This window comes from Eulemur rufifrons, chromosome 7, assembly GCF_041146395.1.
Source record: "Eulemur rufifrons isolate Redbay chromosome 7, OSU_ERuf_1, whole genome shotgun sequence".
In the NCBI taxonomy this organism is placed as follows: domain Eukaryota; kingdom Metazoa; phylum Chordata; class Mammalia; order Primates; family Lemuridae; genus Eulemur; species Eulemur rufifrons.
In genome coordinates, this window is record NC_090989.1 from 74,833,617 (window position 1) to 74,852,500 (window position 18,884).

The 18,884-nt window shown below is 38.8% G+C and overlaps 1 protein-coding gene across 1 annotated transcript in view; it reads right to left on the reverse strand.

Moving 5' to 3' along the window:
• Positions 1-18,884, reverse strand: part of TPRG1 (tumor protein p63 regulated 1) — a 99,493-nt gene that overhangs the window by 75,224 nt on the left and 5,385 nt on the right. The window contains exon 2 of the mRNA XM_069472791.1: positions 14,606-14,697. Coding sequence (XP_069328892.1) covers positions 14,606-14,697 — 92 coding nt within the window. The remainder of the gene's footprint in view (positions 1-14,605; positions 14,698-18,884) is intronic.

Below are 18,884 nucleotides of genomic sequence, written 5' to 3' on the forward strand. Positions count from 1 at the left end.
GGTAACACAAGCCTACAGGGGCAGAACTCAGGGGTCTGGATTCCCAGCCCACTGCCCACAGGACTGAGGAAGAACAACCACAACCACCTGTGTGATGTCCTTGAAGAAGGTTCTCTTATCAACACTTCATCTTCTGCTGTGTGGTAAAGATCTCCATGTTGGAAAAGCACAAGTTGCAAAGTATGGATGATTATTTGGAATGTACACAAGGAAAGGGCTCAGAAGTATATATTCATTTCTTTAACACTTCTTTAATGTGCACCTACTATGAGGCAGATAGAGCCCCCAGATAAGAAATACCTGGAAACATCCATTCATGTGTCCTCCAAAAGCTGCTTTTCTCCTGAGTAAGGGAGGTCCTACCAGGGTTTCATTATATTGTTTCAGTTGATTACAGAAAAAAAATGTCAGTTTTTTCTTTAGAAAGCAAAGGTGTTTTTGAGTTCTAAAAATATAACAAAAATTATGAACAAAAACTTTTAGTTGAGATACACACACACACACACACACACACACTCACACCCAGGTCTGAAGCTTCTGAGATCTATATGCACATATGAATAACCCTGCCATGTATTTTTTGTAGATTATAATAATAGAAGCCTCCATATATTGGGGGTCTTTTACAGATCGTGTACTGTACCAGATGCTATGTACATATTTCCTTTTTTAATCTTCACCCAAAGCCCTGATAAAATATAGTTGAGCAGAAGATTCCTGAGCAGTGACGGGCTTTCTATTACATAGGTTCAGGGTGGCAAATGTAGCTCTGTCACTTACTAGCTGTCAGATAGTGTAAAAGTTACTTATCCTTTCTAAAATTCAGTTTCTGCATCTTCAAAATGAAGATAGTAATGGTATATTCCTCATAGGACTGTTGTGAGGATAAGCAAGATTACTGTAATACAAATTTAGTGTAATACAAAACACACATAAAATACTAAAATATTGTTGGCTATTATATGATGATGAAGAAGACTCTTCTAAATCACTTAAATACTTTGCAATATTTATTGAATTACCAAATAAATTGATGAACAGGTGAAGTAAATGCACTTAAAGAGAACTCCTCAAGCCTATAACAGTTTTAGATATGCAAAATATTTTTATTTCAATTTCCTAAAAATATTTTTAAAAAATCATTAATTTCATATATATGTACAACAAGTTTCTGTCTGTTTGCCTGTTTGTTTTTCTGCTACAGCCAAATGTATTTTCACTATATTGGAAGTTATATTTGAGTTGCTCTTACTTAGAATATAGATCACGCATTATATGTGAGTGTCCCTTTGCAGGTGGCTGCTGTGGAACACCTTAGAAGATAAGGACCTGGAACAGTTGGAACAAAGACTCAGTAGGAAACATGAGAGTGCCCATCGAAGGAGTCATGCTACGTTCATTTGCATACCTGGGCCAGAAGAGCCAATGGTAGGTGCAAATACGAGCCCACATCAGACAACATAGGGCAGTGGCTCAGGATTATAGCTCAAAAGCAAGTCGTTTATTTGCAATTGAACTTCTTCTCACTACATGACATAAAAAGATATTTCTTTAGAGTAGCAATACCAGGGAACCAGGCCAGAAGTAATCCTTCTACTGATCCAACAAATACTGATTGAGCCGTATCACACTCCAGGCACCAGAGGGATAATGGTGAAACACACAAGCCCCTATTCCTCTGGCACTTACATTCTGGGAGGGGACAGAGACAGAAGGAAATAGACACACAAATACAGAGACTTGGAAAAAAGGGAGATAAAGGAATATGTGTGGGAATAGTGTTCTAGGCAAAGTGAAAAGCTGTTGCAAAAGGCCCTGAGATGGGACCATCCAGGTCCAGGAAACAGCAAGGAGGCCTGTGTGACTCAAGCAAAAGGAGCAACGAGGAGAGTGGAGTGGGATTTAAGCAGAAGCCAGTTTTCCTGCAAGAACAACAACTTCTTTGCAATTTATGGCTATTTTTCATATTAAGTGATTACAATCCCCCACTTTACAGATGGAAGAACCAAGCCTCAGTTAAGCCACATGGATCTGGCATGAGGTGACAGAGCCAAGCCCAGGACCCAGCTCTTCTGACTCACACCCCAGGCTATATGCACGCCATCAAGCTGCTTTTCCCATTTATTTTTCTTACACAACCAGGCAATTTTGCTCTCCCTACAGCACTACCATCAGTAAGAGGATATTTTAAAAGCTACACAAAAGAAAAGAATCTAGGCACACCCCATGCTCTCCCTTTCCCATATAACTACTGAATAGCTGTCGAATAGCTCAAGTCCCCTACAGCCCACCAGGAGCTCACAAGAGGCCCACCCCCTAGGGGGTCACTCCTCCCCTGAATTCACTTGAGGGAATTCACTTGATCCAAAGCCAAGGAAGCTGGCAGGAGAACAAGGCCTAATTCTGCGGAGGCGGCAAAGAAGGAAGAATATACGGACAAGATAGAACAAATGTACACATCTCGCCACCTCCATTGTTTTCGTTTTTTTAAATGGGAGTGAGCTCTGCTAACTGTACTATGTTAGCTACAGCTCCTTGAGTACAGGAGATACAGCCCAGATCAGGCAAGCCCAAGATGAGGAGATGTGCTATAAAAATCCTTAGAGGAATCCCACAGAAATCTAAGAACAGGAACCACAGCCCAGCTGGGCTTCACACAACCTGGAAAGCCACAAAGAACAAAAGCTTCTCTCTCCGGGGCAGTCTCTATTATGCTTCCTGTGTCTCTCCATACATCTCATCTGGTTCCTCTTGACTGCTGTGTTCCTTCTGCTTCCTGTCAATTTTCATTTCTCCTTAATTCTACCTTGCCTATGACCTTGAGTTATTTCCTTATCCCTGACTACACATGAATTTTCAGATCCACTCTCATAGCTAACTGGTGTATCTCTGTATCTCCCAGTTCAAATTCTCAAGATAGGGAAATATAAGCCCTGATCCTGTCTCTGTTACACATATTCTTTCTTCCTGGAATATTTTTTTCATCTCATTGTATCTTTAATCCCTCCTCCTTCTTTAATCTTGGATGTCCCCTTTACCTAATGCCACAATACACAGTGACTTCTATGTTCCCATAGAATCATTTGTAGGACTGTATATCAGCAGGTGATTCCTTGAGGCCCTGATACAATTTAAATTAGTGTTCCTTCTTCTCTACACATTAACAAGAATTCTGAGCCTGGAAATTTCTTTTGGGTAGGTTTTTTATAATAAATTCAATTTCCTAATTTTATAGGGGCATTCAAATATTTTATTTCATGTTGAGTGAGTTGTGATAGTTTTTGTGTTTTGAGAAATTAGTCCATTTCATCTAAGTTGTCAAATTTATGTGTGTAGAATTGTTAGCTATAATCCCTTACTATTTCTTTAATGTTTGCAGGGTCTGTAGTGATATCCCCTATTTCATCTGGATAAAACTTGTGTCTCCTTCCTTTTTTTATGTGTCAGTTTTGCTAGAGGTTTGTCAATTTTATACATCCCTTCAGAGAGCTAGCTTTTTCATCCATTAATTTTCTCTACTGTTTTGTGGATTTTTTTCCATTGATTTCTACTCTTATTTATGTTATTTCTTTCCTTCTGCTCACTTTGGCTTTGTTTGCTCTTCTTTTCTAGTTTCTTGAAACAGGAGTTCAGATTATTGTTTTGAGACTTTTATTCAATTGATATGAGTGCTTTTCCTTTAGTGCTATCAATTTCTTTTTCAGCACTATTTAGCTGCATCCTCCACATTTTGATATGTTACATTTTTCTTTTTATTTAGTTCAATGTACTTTTTATTTCCTTTGAGATTCCCTCTTTGATCCCTGGATTATTTAGAAGTATGTTCAGTTGTCAAGTGTTTAGAGATTTTCCTGTTATTTTTTTATTGTTGATTTATTCTATTATGCTCAGAGAACATACTCTGTATGATATCAATTCTTTTAAATTTGGTGAGGCTTATTTTGTGACTTGGAATATGCTAGATCTTTGTATACATAATTTGAATGCCTAAAAAGAATTTGTATTATGCTATTACTGGGTGAAATATTCTATAAATATAAACTGGGTCCTGTTGATTGGTGGTGTTGTTCAGCTCCTAAATCTTTCCTGACTTTCTATTTAGTTGTTATATCAATTATTGAGAGAATGGTATTGAAGTCTCCAACTATAATTGCATATTTATCTATTTCTTTCTATTCTGTTTTTATGTGATGCATTTTGCAGCTCTGTTATTTGGTGCATACACATTTAGGGATGCTATATCTTCTTGGTGGATTGACTGTGTTATCATTAGACAATATCTTTCTCTGTTCCTGATAATTTTCTTTACTCAGAATTCTACATTTTCATTAGTTCACATAGCAAAGCATTTCAGTAACCACAGAACTCTTGTGCTGTGTAGCTCTGTTTACTGAACAGACCAGTGGAAGTAGAAGCTTCCTCTCTTCACAAGGCTTTCTCTTCTTAAACCCACTTTTATCTTCCCTACAACAGGACATTTTGGGACAACCAAGGCACCCCATAGAGTGGAGACAACATACTATTTATAAGTCAGGCAGCATGTTTACTCATAAAATGCTATAATAACTCTTTGTATAACTTCTATAAAAGTGGCCTAAAAGTATTGATAGCATCAGTAGTAAGATAGAGATCTTATTTGTTTTATTTAATGAAGCTCACATTGGCAGGCTCCTTAATAATTAAGAATATGTTTAAATTATCGATCAATAATTTCAGGACCCTAGTGCTTTTCTAATAATGTCAACACCCTATTTGATATCCTTCAGTAACTCAAGACAGAAATGTGCATAGTGGTCATGAAAGGAACATAAAGGCAGTAGTGTACTGTAAATAATAAACAAATTCTAAAATAATAATCTCCTGACTTCATTTGCCTGGTGTAAATGACTACCATAACTGATTTCAACATACCAAGGTGGGGTCCTTGAACATGTAATTGGAAGAGTCACACACAGGTGGCTCTCATGGGGGTTGGCGGTGAGAGCTGGTCCCCACACATGGTTGTATCAGGGAGTAAAGAGGAGCCAGTGTAAGGCACTGGGAAGTGGCTAGGTGCTGACAAACGGGGACCACATACCCTCCCTAAAAGCCTTCAAAATCAAATTTTAGAAAACACTGAGCAGGGTGGAAACGACCTGTGGATCTCCAACTTGACACCATAAGAGAACATGATCCAAACTTCTTAGGCTAGCATCCAGAATTCTTTACTTTCAGGTTCCTTCCTATCTTTTCAGCTTTCTTCTAGTTCTCTCATTCTTGCTCACTATAATCCAGCCACACAGAGCTGTTTGTGATTCCCTGAGCCTGTTTCTGTTACACATATTCTTTCTTCCTGGAATGTTCTTTTTCATCTCATCATATCTTTAATCCCTTCTCCTTCTCTAATCTTGGATGTCCCCTTTACCTAATGCTACAATATACGGTGACCTCTATATTCCCATAGAACCATTCATAGAACTGTATATCAGCATGTATCATACTCTGCTGTGACTTTATTTACATGTCTTTCTTCCTTACAAGACTGAGAGCTCCTTTAAGGTGGAAATCTTGTCTTATTTCCTTCTATACTTTCATCACTTAGGACAGAATCTGGCTTATGTAAGAAGCTCAGCAAATAACAAAAACGAATGAATGAATGAATGAATGAATATAAATAAATACTACTAATAATAATAGTAATAAAAGATTCAACTCTTATATGGCACACACTATATGGTAAAAAATTGTTATAAGCATTGTACACATATTAAGTAATTCAGTCCTTGGAATAACCCTCGTAACATCCCATTTTATAGACGATAAAACTGAGGTCCAGAGGATATAAGAGATTTGCACAACCAAGGTCAAATAGCTAGTATCTTATGGAGCTAGGCATTTAGCTGCATCAAACTTCTTTCACCTCTTGGCTTTTCCTGAGTCCTTCCTAATGGGTAGCAGCTATGGGAAAATAAACACTTCCAAGTACATTTGTGACTGCAGCAACTAAATGCCCTCACTGTCTTCTAATGCAGGTCACTCAGAGACCATTAGCTATTGGGATGAGGTTGCTGCCATGGAGAATTTATAGAGAAAAGCAATGTGTTTAATTAAGTGGTTGTCGAAAACACCCACCCAGTATAAATGGATTCTGGCAACAGAGGTGCTTTTGTTGCTGCCAGAGTCCTGCCACAGGTCATTAACATCTTGATAGATTTGAGGCACTTTTCAGCCTGAATGCTTTCACCCAAGGACAGAGGCAAGTGTTATTGGGCTTAGAGTTGCTTGGAGGCCCAGGGACATGGAGTCAGGACACGATGGATGAACCCTGCTAGTGTCAGTGAAGGGCTTCAAACAGTAGATTATTCTATCAGAATTAAATTTGAGTCAAATCCACGATCAGTTCTGAGCCCCGCTACCAGGTGCCACACACTTTACTAAGCACTGGAAGCTTGGACATAAGTGAGTCAGAATCAGGCCCTGCCTTAAGGAATGCTTTCTTTACAAGGTGCACAAGGAACTATACTTTGTGGTGTAATGTGAGCACAAAGAAGGGAGATAAGATTATTGTGGTTGAATGAATATGGAAAGGCTCCATGGACTTGATATCCCTGAATGACAGGAAAAGTCTAGGCCAGCAGAGAGAAGGGAAAAGCATAAAAAATAGAGGCAACTGGGTGAGCATAGTTATGAGACCAAGGAATAGATAGGAATTGGGGGGGAACAGGAGACAGTTTAATTTGATGGATAGAATTTATAAATGGATATGATGGTAAATAAGGCTGGACAGGGAAATTCAGTCATGACATGAAGGTCTTGAGTATGCAACAGAAGGAGTGGAGGCAGTGGGGACCCACTGAAGTCCTTAGACCACGAGCATGAGAGTGATCTGGACCAGTGCTTCTAAAATTTTAACGTGCATAGGAACCAACTGAGGATCCTGTGAAAATGCAGGTTCAGATTCAGTAGGTCTGGGGTGGGGACTAAGGGTCAGTCTAGCTAACAAGCTCCCAGGTGATGCTGGTGATACTGATCCCAAGACAACACTTTGAGTAGCGGGGATCTAGAAAAGATGGAAGTGTGCAGAAATGAATGGTGCTGAGTAGAAGATGCAGTTCACAATGTTAATTTACATAGTACTCCTATCATTCAGTTCCTCATGACTAAAAAGTATTAGAAATCCCTGATTTCCAGGTTTTTTTGCCTTTTACTTTTTAATTATTAGTAGTATTTTCATTACAGGATTCGTTCAGCAATCTTGGTAACATAATTAGACTCTAACAAGATAAAAGTGTGATTGGCTTCAGTCCATCAGCATCACCCACCATCCTCTATAAGTTTCTGACTTTTTTAGTTGTTTCTAGGCAAAGACTAAGTAAAGTTAAATGAACAGCACAAGCTAGAGAAAGCTCTGGGGAGGAAAAGAGGAAAAGGTCTCTGAACCTGCCCAATGAATCTCTGACCCTCCTCTCTGCAAATAAAAGACAATCAACAAAGAAACCAGACACAGGCACAAGATCATTTAACCAATTTAAACTGCAGTGATGGCTGTGTTGGGAGATGAAGAAAATCACAAAAGGCGGTGAGAGCAGTGTAATGAGAAGAAAACTAGCCGGGGAGAGAGGAGTCATGAAGTCAAGCCCTCCTGTGACCCTGAATAAGCGGTTCCCCTTGGACAGGTCATTTAATCTCTGGGTTTGTTCATCCATAAAATAAAGCCAATAGTTCCTCCCTGCCTTTTCTCACGGGCCTGCGTGAGGATGGCATATGACAGAGGGTGTGAACGCTGTGACACGCGCCGTTGCTTCGGGGATCTGAGCGTTCCACAGAGGCAACCCTGTTCCTGGAAAATAATCCTTGATCACCTGTTCCTCAGTGTCCCTTTGTTTCCCAGGCTGCCTTTAATTTTATTTAAAGAGCTACTTCTTTGGGGAAATATTTCTAAATTAAGTATAGATGCCCTGCACGCTTCCACTTACCCCACCAGGTTCAAGAAACAGAATTCAGGTTTTCAAATGAGTTTCCGTCAGAGGACATGGGTGGGATCTGCGGGGAATGCCAAATGTGAAAGAGGCAGCCCTTGCCCACCAGGAGGCCACAACATAATAACAAGGCACACGTTAAATGAACAGCACAAGCTAGAGAAAGATCTGGGGAGGAAAAGAGGAAAGGGTCTCTGAACCTGCCCAATGAACCTCTGACCCTCCTCTCTGCAAGTAAAAGACAATCAACAAAGAAACCAGACATAGGCACAATATCATTCCACTACTGTGGAATCTTTGCACAGCAGTGAAAGAACTATTTTGACAAAATTCAGGACAACTTAATGGTTTGGAGCCTCATCTCTGCTACTTTAGAGCTGTGTTACTCTTCAGAGCCTGGATTCTCTCATTTATAAACTGGAAGTAATGCTTCCTACCTTGGACCATCGTTGTGAAGATTAAATTAAATAAAGAAGAGCACTTTTAAAATTTCTACTCATGTCGTTTGCCCACTTTTTGATAGGGTTGTTTGATTTTTTCTTGCTGATTTTCCTGAGTTCTAAATAGATTCTTGTTATCAGTCCTTTATCTGATGTGTACTATGTGAAATTTTTTTTTCCCATTCTGTAGGTTGTCTGTTTATTCTCGTGACTGTTTCTTTGGCTATGCAGAAGCTTTTTAATTTAATCAGGTCCCATTCATTTATTTTTGTTGTTGCTGTGATTGCCTTAGGGGTCTTCTTCATAAATTCTTTGCCTAGGCCAATGTCTGTAAGAGTCTTTCCTACATTTTCTTCTAGAACTCTAATCGTTTCACACCTAAGGTTTAAGTCTGTTATGCACCATGATTTGATTTTTGTGAGAGGTGAAAGCTGTGGGTCCTGTTTCAGTCTTCTACATGTGGCTATCCAGTTTTCTCAGCACCATTTATTGAATAGGGAAGATATAAGAATGGCTAAAAAACATATAAAAAATGCTCAACATCCCTAATCATCAGGGAAATGCAAATCAAAACTACAATGAGATATCACTTAACTCCAGTGAGAATGGCCTTTATCAAAAAGTCCCAAAACAACACATGTTGGCATGGATGCAGAGAGACAAGAACACTCATACACTTCTGGTGGGACTGCAAACTAGTGCAACCCCTATGGAAAGCATTATGGAGATACCTTAAACAGATTCAAGTAGACCTACCATTCGATCCAGCAATCCCATTATTGGGCATCTACCCAAAGGAACAAAAATAATTCTATGACAAAGACACCTGTACCCGAATGTTTATAGCAGCACAATTCACAATTGCAAAGATGTGGAAACAATCCAAATGCCCATCAATTCATGAATAGATTAGTAAATTGTAGTATATGTATACCATGGAATATTACTCAGTTATAAGAAATAATGGTGATACGACATCTCTTTGGTTCTCCTGGAGAGAGTTGGAACCCATTATATTAAGTGAAGTATCCCAAGAACGGAAAAACAAGCATCACATGTACTCACCAGAAAATTGGTTTCCCTGGTCATCACCTAAATTCACATTTGGGAATAATACCAATTGGATATCAGACTGAGGTGGGGGGTGGGGGGAGGGGATGGGTGTATGCCTACATGATGAGTGCATTGCACACCGTCTGGGGAATGGTCACTGATGTGCACTGTCTGGGGAATGGGCACGCTTGGAGCTCTGACTCGGGGGGATGGGCAGTACATGGGCAACGTATGTAACCTGAACTTTTGTACCCCCATAATAAGCTGAAATAAATTAAAAAAAAAAAAAGAAGAGCACTTTTAAACTATAATGTGCTATAGAAATATTACTTATTAGGTTTATTAAAAAATAAATGAGGAATGAGGGTGCTTCACATATTTTCATTTCTCTTTCCAATCATAAAATATTATTCTGCCCCGCTGATAGATATCCCTTACTTGGTGCTTCAATTTTAAAAGAATAATAATAAACCATTAAATTTGTGTAACCACTGACAGTTTGGAAAGTAACTGTTCAACAATACGTGAATGATTAAGTAACTTTATGAAAACTACACGGTAACCGGGAAAAATACAAGGAAAAAGCTGAGAGAAGTACCATTTACAGAAGTTCATTAAACTATATGCATTTATACCCATATAATGGCAAATGCATGGACAGCATTTATCATAACACTTGGTACATTTTAAGTGCTTGACAAATGTTACTATTAATAAATAACAACTTTTGGCAACAAGGCATGGGAAAAAGCTGGAATGATATATATCATAATTTAACAGTGATTGTGCTTCTTTTAAGAACAATGAATTTCTAATGTACTAAATAACATACTAAAACAAATTCACTAACTAAAAAAGAAAAAGGCAACCCCAACCCAAGTGCACCCAACTATCCTGATGGTAAGCAGCAGATCCAGGATTCAAAGCCAAACCTTCTTCTTTCTATGACACCAGGCTGTCTCTTCAACTCTACTTTGATTCTACTGTCTCTATATTCCACATAGTTAATAAGATTTCACATATTTATTAAAGCAAAGTCCTGGGATGGAAACCAGGAAAGTTGGTAAAGGGAGTAAATAATGAAACATAGTCTAAGTATCTTGTACAAGGATGAAGAGCAAGAATTTCTTGAACCCAGCCACCATAGGCAAGTCTTCTCAATTAGCAATAAGAATGACAACAATCCCCTACCACCACTTCACACTAATGTATGTGGAGGGAAGATGCCGCCTCCTGCTTCTTCAAGCACTGTAGACAAAGACATTTCAAGTACATTCTGCTGAAGAGCCACTTCATTGCCACCATATCATACTTTTTGAGACTCCATAGAGTGTCAAGATGTTCTCCTTGGGGCTGGCTTAATGGATCACTTCTGAAAGCATACACACAATTTCTTTAAAAGTCTGTTTTCAAAAGAGCCAAGAAAGAGGGTAGAGGAGGAGGTAAGGTGGGAATAACAGTATCCTGTCTTTACAGCTGTAGAGGCATATAAAGCTTCTGGATGAGCTGGGCTGGCGGCCTGGATCCTAATTGGAAACTCCTTAGGGTATCTTAACAGTTTCATCTCAACTGAGAACCAGCTGGTGGGTAGGTCTGTACCTCTCCTTTTCCCCTCTTAGCCTCTCTGTTCATTCTCCTTATATCCACCTCCCAAGTGCCTTCAAATTCATTTTTCTAATTGTACTAAATAGTACATTCATATCAATTTAGAACATTGCAAAGTAGCTCGCCAGAATTAATTTGGGCAGCATTTCTTAGAAAATGGTTTACTGACTTAATGTCAGAACAATAAACATTGCTTTACCCTTCTATTAAATAAAAGCTGAAAAGTTCTCAATTCTGATTCACATTTGGTCCCAAGGATTTTAGATAAGAGACTGTGGGCCTATAGTGCTCTTCATAAAATGTGAATATGGTCACACTTTCTCAGCCCTTTAGTGCTTCCCCGTCATATATGGGATGGAATCTAAATTATTTAATGTGATACAACAGCCTTTAAGCACTTTTTCAGTCTCCTCTCTTGATAATTTCCTCCTTGCCCTCCTACATAAAACTATTTCTAGGAGTCTGACCAACCATGACTTAAGATTAAGCTGAGTTCATCAATCATCCCACATATGTATCTTATATCCTTTGGGAAAGGATCAGAACCCAATCAGCCTCAAAGCCAACACAGGGTGCAGTCTATCTTCCTTGCTCTACCAGGTACACGTTCATCTGGCCACTTCATGTTTCCCAGCCTACATTTCTCATTTGTAAAATGGGAATCATGAAACCAGCAAGGTTGTTGTGAAGCTAAAGCAAGCTCGTGGATGTGAAAATACTTTGAAATGTACTATATGCATTAAAAGGGCTTTTACTGTCATCATTCTGAAACTGGAGTACTTGTCTGAAAGCAGACATGCTTCAAATTGCTAAATGAGCAGCCAGGGTTGTCTCATCTCCATGGAATGAGCTTAAAGTTAATGTGCATGAAGCTCAGTCATTTTTGTCATTCACAGAAGTGTTACATTTGAAGAGGATCTTCTATGGTTGGTGAGGTTAGAGCAGTTGGTCTCTATTACAGCTTCTGTAATTCATAAGAACTGAATGGATGAGCCTCACTCCATTATCAAAAAGAGGCAAGAGGGGCAGGATTAGTCCCAGGCTCTCACCTTTCTGGGCCTGTGTGTTTGTTTTATTTAGTTATTTTTGTTTTGCTATTGTTTTGGGGGGGATGTTAAGTTTTTTTTTATTTGTGTATTTTCATTGTTGCTGTTGCTTTTGCCTTTTCCTACATTGATGCACTACAATCTCCAATTAAACAAACAAAAAGTCCTAAATGTGAAAGTTCACTCAAACTCTCCATGAAGACTCCTCCCTCTGACAATGGGACATTTCATTCTTCTTCTTAGACAGGCACAGTGACCAGGAACCTCATTTATTTAGTCCAGATGCCTGAGCCATCTTCTTTACAACTGGAAGCTCTTTCCATTGCATAAGCCATCTCTGAACCAACTATAAGATTTAACAAGCAAAGAAAGCAAACTGGCGAATTCTCAGTATGATAGAAATGACTGAAATCAGAATTTTTCTTGAAAGTAGGTTTTGATAGAGAGGAGTTGCTGAAAGATTTTGGCAGAGAAGAATTTCAAAAAGAACAACAAGGAACTACCAATTAAAGAAGAGAGGTGGGTTTAAAGAACAAAGGAGGAAAGTCTGAAAGCAAATAAAAAAATATGATTGTTTGAAATTTCACATGCACAGGATACACTGCACATTGTTGTACTTAATTGAAATAGGTACCATAAACGAAAGAGAGATGGAAAATGAGTTTTTAGATAGGCATTACCAACTTTTGAGCTTCCTATTAGGTTCAGACCTAGGTTCAACGCTTGCGTGTTTAGGGAACAGCTGTTCATATTTATCTGAAAACTACTTGTTTTACCAATCATTCTTGTTGATGTTAAATCAAGCATGTAGAATTATAGTGCTAAGCTCCAATGTAGATGAGACAATCTGATTTTTCTTTGGACAATTTATATCTATGTCTTCATCATCACTGAACAAACATAATCAAATAAGCAAAAAAGGCACATCTCCATACAAATAAAACCAAACAATTAAAAAATGCAACATTAAAGAAATTACTGGTTCTATTATTTGAGAACTCAAAGACAGTCATGACTGGATTTCGAAATACCACATTTATGCATTGTGAATTCTTCCCTGTAAGGGAGAAGCATTATAAAGACAAATTAGTTAAGTGTTTACATCTGATTGGACCTCCAAAATCGATGACAAGTTATCTCCTAAACAAGGCCAAGTATTCATTTATGTAAATCAGATTTTACTCTAGGTGGGGAGTGGGAATCGAGAATGAAGTATGGGTTGGTAAAAATGAATTAAGAAAAAGCCTGAATTATAGATTTTTCATTAGAGCTAAATAACCCAGAAATGGTAGAGATGGATAAGGGTAGAAATGAAGGCAGAACCTATTAAAAATAAAAAGGCTTTTACCAGTAGTTTGTACTTGCGAACAGAGGAGGGACACCATGACTATTAAAAGCCCACTATGTGCTAGGTACTTTGCTAATTTACCAGTGTTGTCTCATTTAGTCCTCTCAGGTGAATATTATTATCTCCATTTTATGAATGAAGAAGCAAAGGCTCAAAATTGACAAACAGGATGCTTTTCAAAAGTTCCATTCATTCCATTGAATGAATGCTTTTCATTCAATTCTTAGAACCCATTTGAAACAATCGTATAAAGTGGTGATCAGTAAAATGGACTCACAGGTGATCTGGTTCTACTTCCCATTGATTGAAAAGTTTGTTCTGCTGTCCTGGTTGGTTAAACATCCAAGTGTTGCCCTCCTGAAACTTAGTCAAAAAAGATATCCTGCCCACGGGTGAAAGATTAAATAATTCTTTTCCCAAGGTATAGGAATCATGGCGCTTCTCTGCAGCATCCTTTGGTGATCAGATTACTAAGCTAGAAAGGTGAACTTACTGAATCCATTAAATATCTGAAGTGGATATTCTGATCACGTTATCTATTTAATACTATGGGTTCTATAGTAGAAAAATAGTTGTCTCTTTTCCTTATTATAGGGATATTTTACTCATCATTATAAAGACCATGCCATTACTAATGTTTACCTGGTGGGTGAAGAAAGGGCCACACAAACAATAGACTTTCAGGACAGGACAGAAAGGAAACTATCCCTATGGTGACATTTGCAATGAAAGCTCTTACAGCTAAAATAAGCCTTGTGGGTGAATTCAGGCAGTTAGTAAAGCAATAAGGACTTAAGTGTTAGACTTGGATCTTATCCTAACTCTGTAAAAGTAGCCTGTCTTCCCTTTATTGCATGAGAATTAGGAAGCCAATAGAACAGTCCTTGAGAACAACGGTGCAGGCCCGACCTAAGGTAGACATAGTGGATGATTGAGTGAGGGGACCAGCCCAAAAAACAGTTGGAGGAGTCAAATATGGTTGTACCATTAGCCAAGGAACACCAGGAAATGACTTCCTAACTGGATAACTCAATCATTTATCATGTACAACAACAAGAGAAATTCTATCACAGGTCCATCTCCCATTCTGCCAAAGTGGTATCAGGGAAAATGCTTCTGTACTCCACTGCCCTTCAGTTGGTTGTAACTACTCACTTTGTCAGGAGCCAGAAGCCTTGAATGGTCTCTCCAGAAGTCTCGGCTATGTGGCCTTTCAAGTCTTCCATGGCAGTCTCCAGGGCCCCTGGCTGAGTGGGAAGAAGAAAATACATAACTTAGAGAAGACTGAGCCCACTGTGTGCTTATGACTAGTTAGTATATTCCAGCAGCTCCACCAGAAACCTGCTCAGGAAAGATATAGTTCTTCAGGTGCCCATTTGTTCTAGGCACCATCTGCTAGAGAATTCAGTCTTGAACTCTGGTACTTACAAAGCTGTTCTCCTCAGGTGGAGCAAAAGTGATCTAAGTCCTATCTTCTGTAATCTTACTCATACTTTCTCATAGAAATGAAGACAACCATTTTCAGAGGGCCAGTTTTTCCAAACAAACACGTTTATCAGGAAGTTCAAAGCATTTAGTAATTTATACATCTTAAAATGAAACATTTCCTCTCTTCATAGAGCACACAAATAAAACACAAAATAGCAGCTTTCTTCCAATGCACTGATTGTAAATTTTAGCTGACTCTGGGAGATGAACTCTGTCAGTCTCTTCACCTCACTTGCTTCATCCTCCCCCAGACAGGTATTCTACTATGGGCCTAGCTCTGGTATAAAGATTGATTGGCACCTGTTCTAATAAGCTCACAGACCCTCTAGCTCAGTGATTCTTAAACTGTAGTGCACATAAGAATCACCCAGAGTATATGTTAAAACACAGATTTCTGGGACATACCCAGGTTTTCTGATTCTGTTGGTCTGGAATAGAACCTGCATGTCTTACAAGTGCCCTGGTGATGCTGTCGGTGTGGGGACCATCCTAAGAGAATCGTTGCTGTCTACACAGTCATTGTCAACCGTGGCTCCCCATCAGACTCACCAGGGAGCTTTCAAAATTCCTAAACCCTGGGCTGCATAACAGACCAGTTGTATCAGAAACTCAGTGGATGGGATTCACATATCAGTACATCAGGATTTTTTAAAGCATCCCAGATTATTCCAATGTGCAACCTAGGTTAATAACCACTACATCCCAGGGCTTGTCTAACCTAAGCCATTTCATTTTAATGATAAGGAAACTATGACCAATGTGGGAAGTAACTTGTCAAGTTCACTCAGCTTGTAAGTGGCAGAGATGGGACAAGAAACCCAGATCTTTCATGTTCAGGCCCAGAACACAGAGCTGCCCTCAAGTAGTTTCTGAGATCTCATATCTTCTCTGTATAATGGGATTTTAATGCCAAATATCTAACTTCCCAGCCTGGGGCCCTTCTCTCCCAAGAGAAAATAGGGATACTAGGCTGGCTAGGATGCATTCAAGTATCTCTTCCTCCCAGGGGTAAGGTGGTTGTAGCATTTTCATGCGTTTGTTTTCTCAAACTATGATAAAAGGCTTTGAAACATTTTGGTCACAGTGCCCACGGTTAAGAAAAATCTTAGGCCGGGCGAGGTGGCTCATGCCTGTAATCCTAGCACTCTAGGAAGCCGAGGCGGGTGGATTGCTCGAGGTCAGGAGTTTGAGACCAGCCTGAGCAAGAGCAAGACCCCGTCTCTACTAAAAAATAGAAAGAAATTATCTGGCCAACTAAAAATATATGTATAGAAAAAAATTAGCCGGGCATGGTGGTGCATGCCTGTAGTCCCAGCTACTCGGGAGGCTGAGACAGTAGGATCGCTTAAGCCCAGGAGTTTGAAGTTGCTGTGAGCTAGGCTGATGCCACGGCACTCTAACCCAACCAACAGAGTGAGACTCTGTCTCAAAAAAAAAAAAAAAGAAAGAAAAGAAAAGAAAAATCTTAAATGAGTATCCATGCATGAAATACAGGAAAAGTGGAGCTGCTTCCGATGAAGTGAGGGTAAATGATGTGGTTTTACCTGCTTAGCTCCCCAGCCTGCACCTTTAATTCATTCCACACAGCCCGAGTTTTCCAGGAAACGGAAAGAATAGCTCCTGGATGGAGTTGAGTGACACAGTTCGTATTCCAGATCTGTCATGAATTAATTCTGTGACTACAGCCCATTATTTGAATATCCTGGGCTTCCATTTCCTTATCTATAAGACAATTGACTGGACTAAACTAAAACTTTCTGAGCCAAGCTGATGATCAAAACTTCCTGTAAATCTTCAAGAAGATATGACCACACCCTTTACATTGAGAGATTCTGATTCTGGCATTTTCACAAGTTTCCCATTGGCTTGGGTAGTCAGCCAGTGGACCGAATGACATCTGACCCTCTATCATCCTTTGCTGCAGCTTAACGAGTTACCAGAAAGCTAATATGGCATTCCATGCTTGCTGACACCGCATTTCATGAAATCAGTGACTTCTGGTATATCAATCAAATGTGCCTTAAACTTCTGCTGACAGAGAGGGTTGTGTCAACATCACTCATTTCCAGTTACCCTATTGGCAGGGCTAGACTAGTTCCCTCTGATCCCATGACAATTCTCCCTTCACCCAACCTCAAGTCCCTGTGATGCCGTCTGACTCTATCAGGCCCAGGCCCACTGGTCAAAGTCCCCTAAAAAATAATGCTTTCTTTGATGACTCAACATGGGTATTTTTCCTGTCTCTCTTCCAATATTCACATAATTTTGGCCTCAACAAATATAACTCAGTAGTGAGTCTAATACTGTTCAGAAAAAAATTATAAGTGAAGTTGGAGAATAATGAAGTGATCCTAAAATAAGCATTTTGTTGAATGCTTTTATGCCAGGCACTTTGCCAAAAATATGTGAAGATGAACATATATATAATAATGTAGAACTTTTCAAAACCTTACTTGCCTTCCCTATGGAAAACAATTGGCAAAATCTATCAAAGTTAAAAATGATCTATCCTTTGATCCAGATTTCCATTTCTGTGAAGCTATGCTATAAAAATTCTTGCATATGTGCAAAATGACGTACCTGTAAAGCGTTATTTGCAGCCATGTTTGTGGATAGCAAAAATTTGAGGGAAAAACCCTACAAATATCCATCAATATGGGATAGTTGGGCATATTATCGGGAACATTCATACAATGTAATATGATGGAGGTATAAAAAGAATAAAGAAAATTGTGTTAATACAGAAAGATTTTAAAATATATTATCAAGTGAAAGAAAGAGATAATTAGAGTAGAAGGTAAAATATGCTAACTTCTGTATAAAATGGAGAGGAATAAGAAAAAATATTTGTATTTGCTTATATATGGCTAAAGTAACTCTAGAAAGATATATAGAATCTTCTTAATATTAACAGTGGTTCCCTACGGGTGAAGAAGGAATGTGATGAGAATGGAGTATGAAGATGATGTTTTACTGTACACTTTTTCAAAAGTTAAATGCTAAAAACAAAGTGTTCTTTATGGTAGCCTCGGAAGTTCTGTCAATGTTCTCACCTCCTGTGCTATCCCTATCTTTAGTAGAAACATTGGTCAAGTTTGTATAGAACATAGAAGGGAAATGTGCCCAGTAGAGATTTATACTCTCCTCCATTTTATTATTTTTAGTTACTATAATAAATTAAATTTGGCCACTTACTGTCAAAATAAAATAAAGTGTGTCAGTACTTTGACTTGTGCCTAGGACATCAAGGTTTAAATCAGCCTTTCTCATGGCTGCCAGATTCGTCATGAGTCATCTGGTCATTCTATACATCAGTTTCCTCATTTGTTAGAAGGATAAGGTAACAATAGCTGTAACTGAGAGACTGAGAGATGCCAAGAAACAATGGTATATAAAAAATTGATAAATACTGAATAATAAAAGGTATTATCATCATTCTCATTATTGCTCATATTAAATAGAAGGGAAATAATTGTACCAGAATTTGGGGATAAAATGGTTACTGCAATTGAAAAATTAGTTCTGAGACTCCTTACAGCCTAAGGCAAACAGGAAAATATGATGGAATAATATGTACACATCATCTGACACAGCACAATGGGCAATATCATCTCTTATAATCTAGCACTGAATAGTTTCAGTCAAGCCTACTAGAGGAGTGTCAAAGACATATATGTTTGTTTCCTTGTGTTCTCCTGAGCTAGACTAGCCTGCGGCCAATTGCCACACAAACAATGTCCATGCTTGCACTAATTTTTCCCCATACAATGAGCTTCTCTGCTAAACATTAAGAGGAGGGGTGACATCGAAAAAGTTTCTGGGGACTCAGACACATCTCTCTTGCTGGTACCATCACGGCCACACAGGAATCACTTTGCAATGAACACATAAGGTAAGAAAATCAGCTCTAAATCAAGTATGATTTGTGAAGTCCAAACAAATTTGT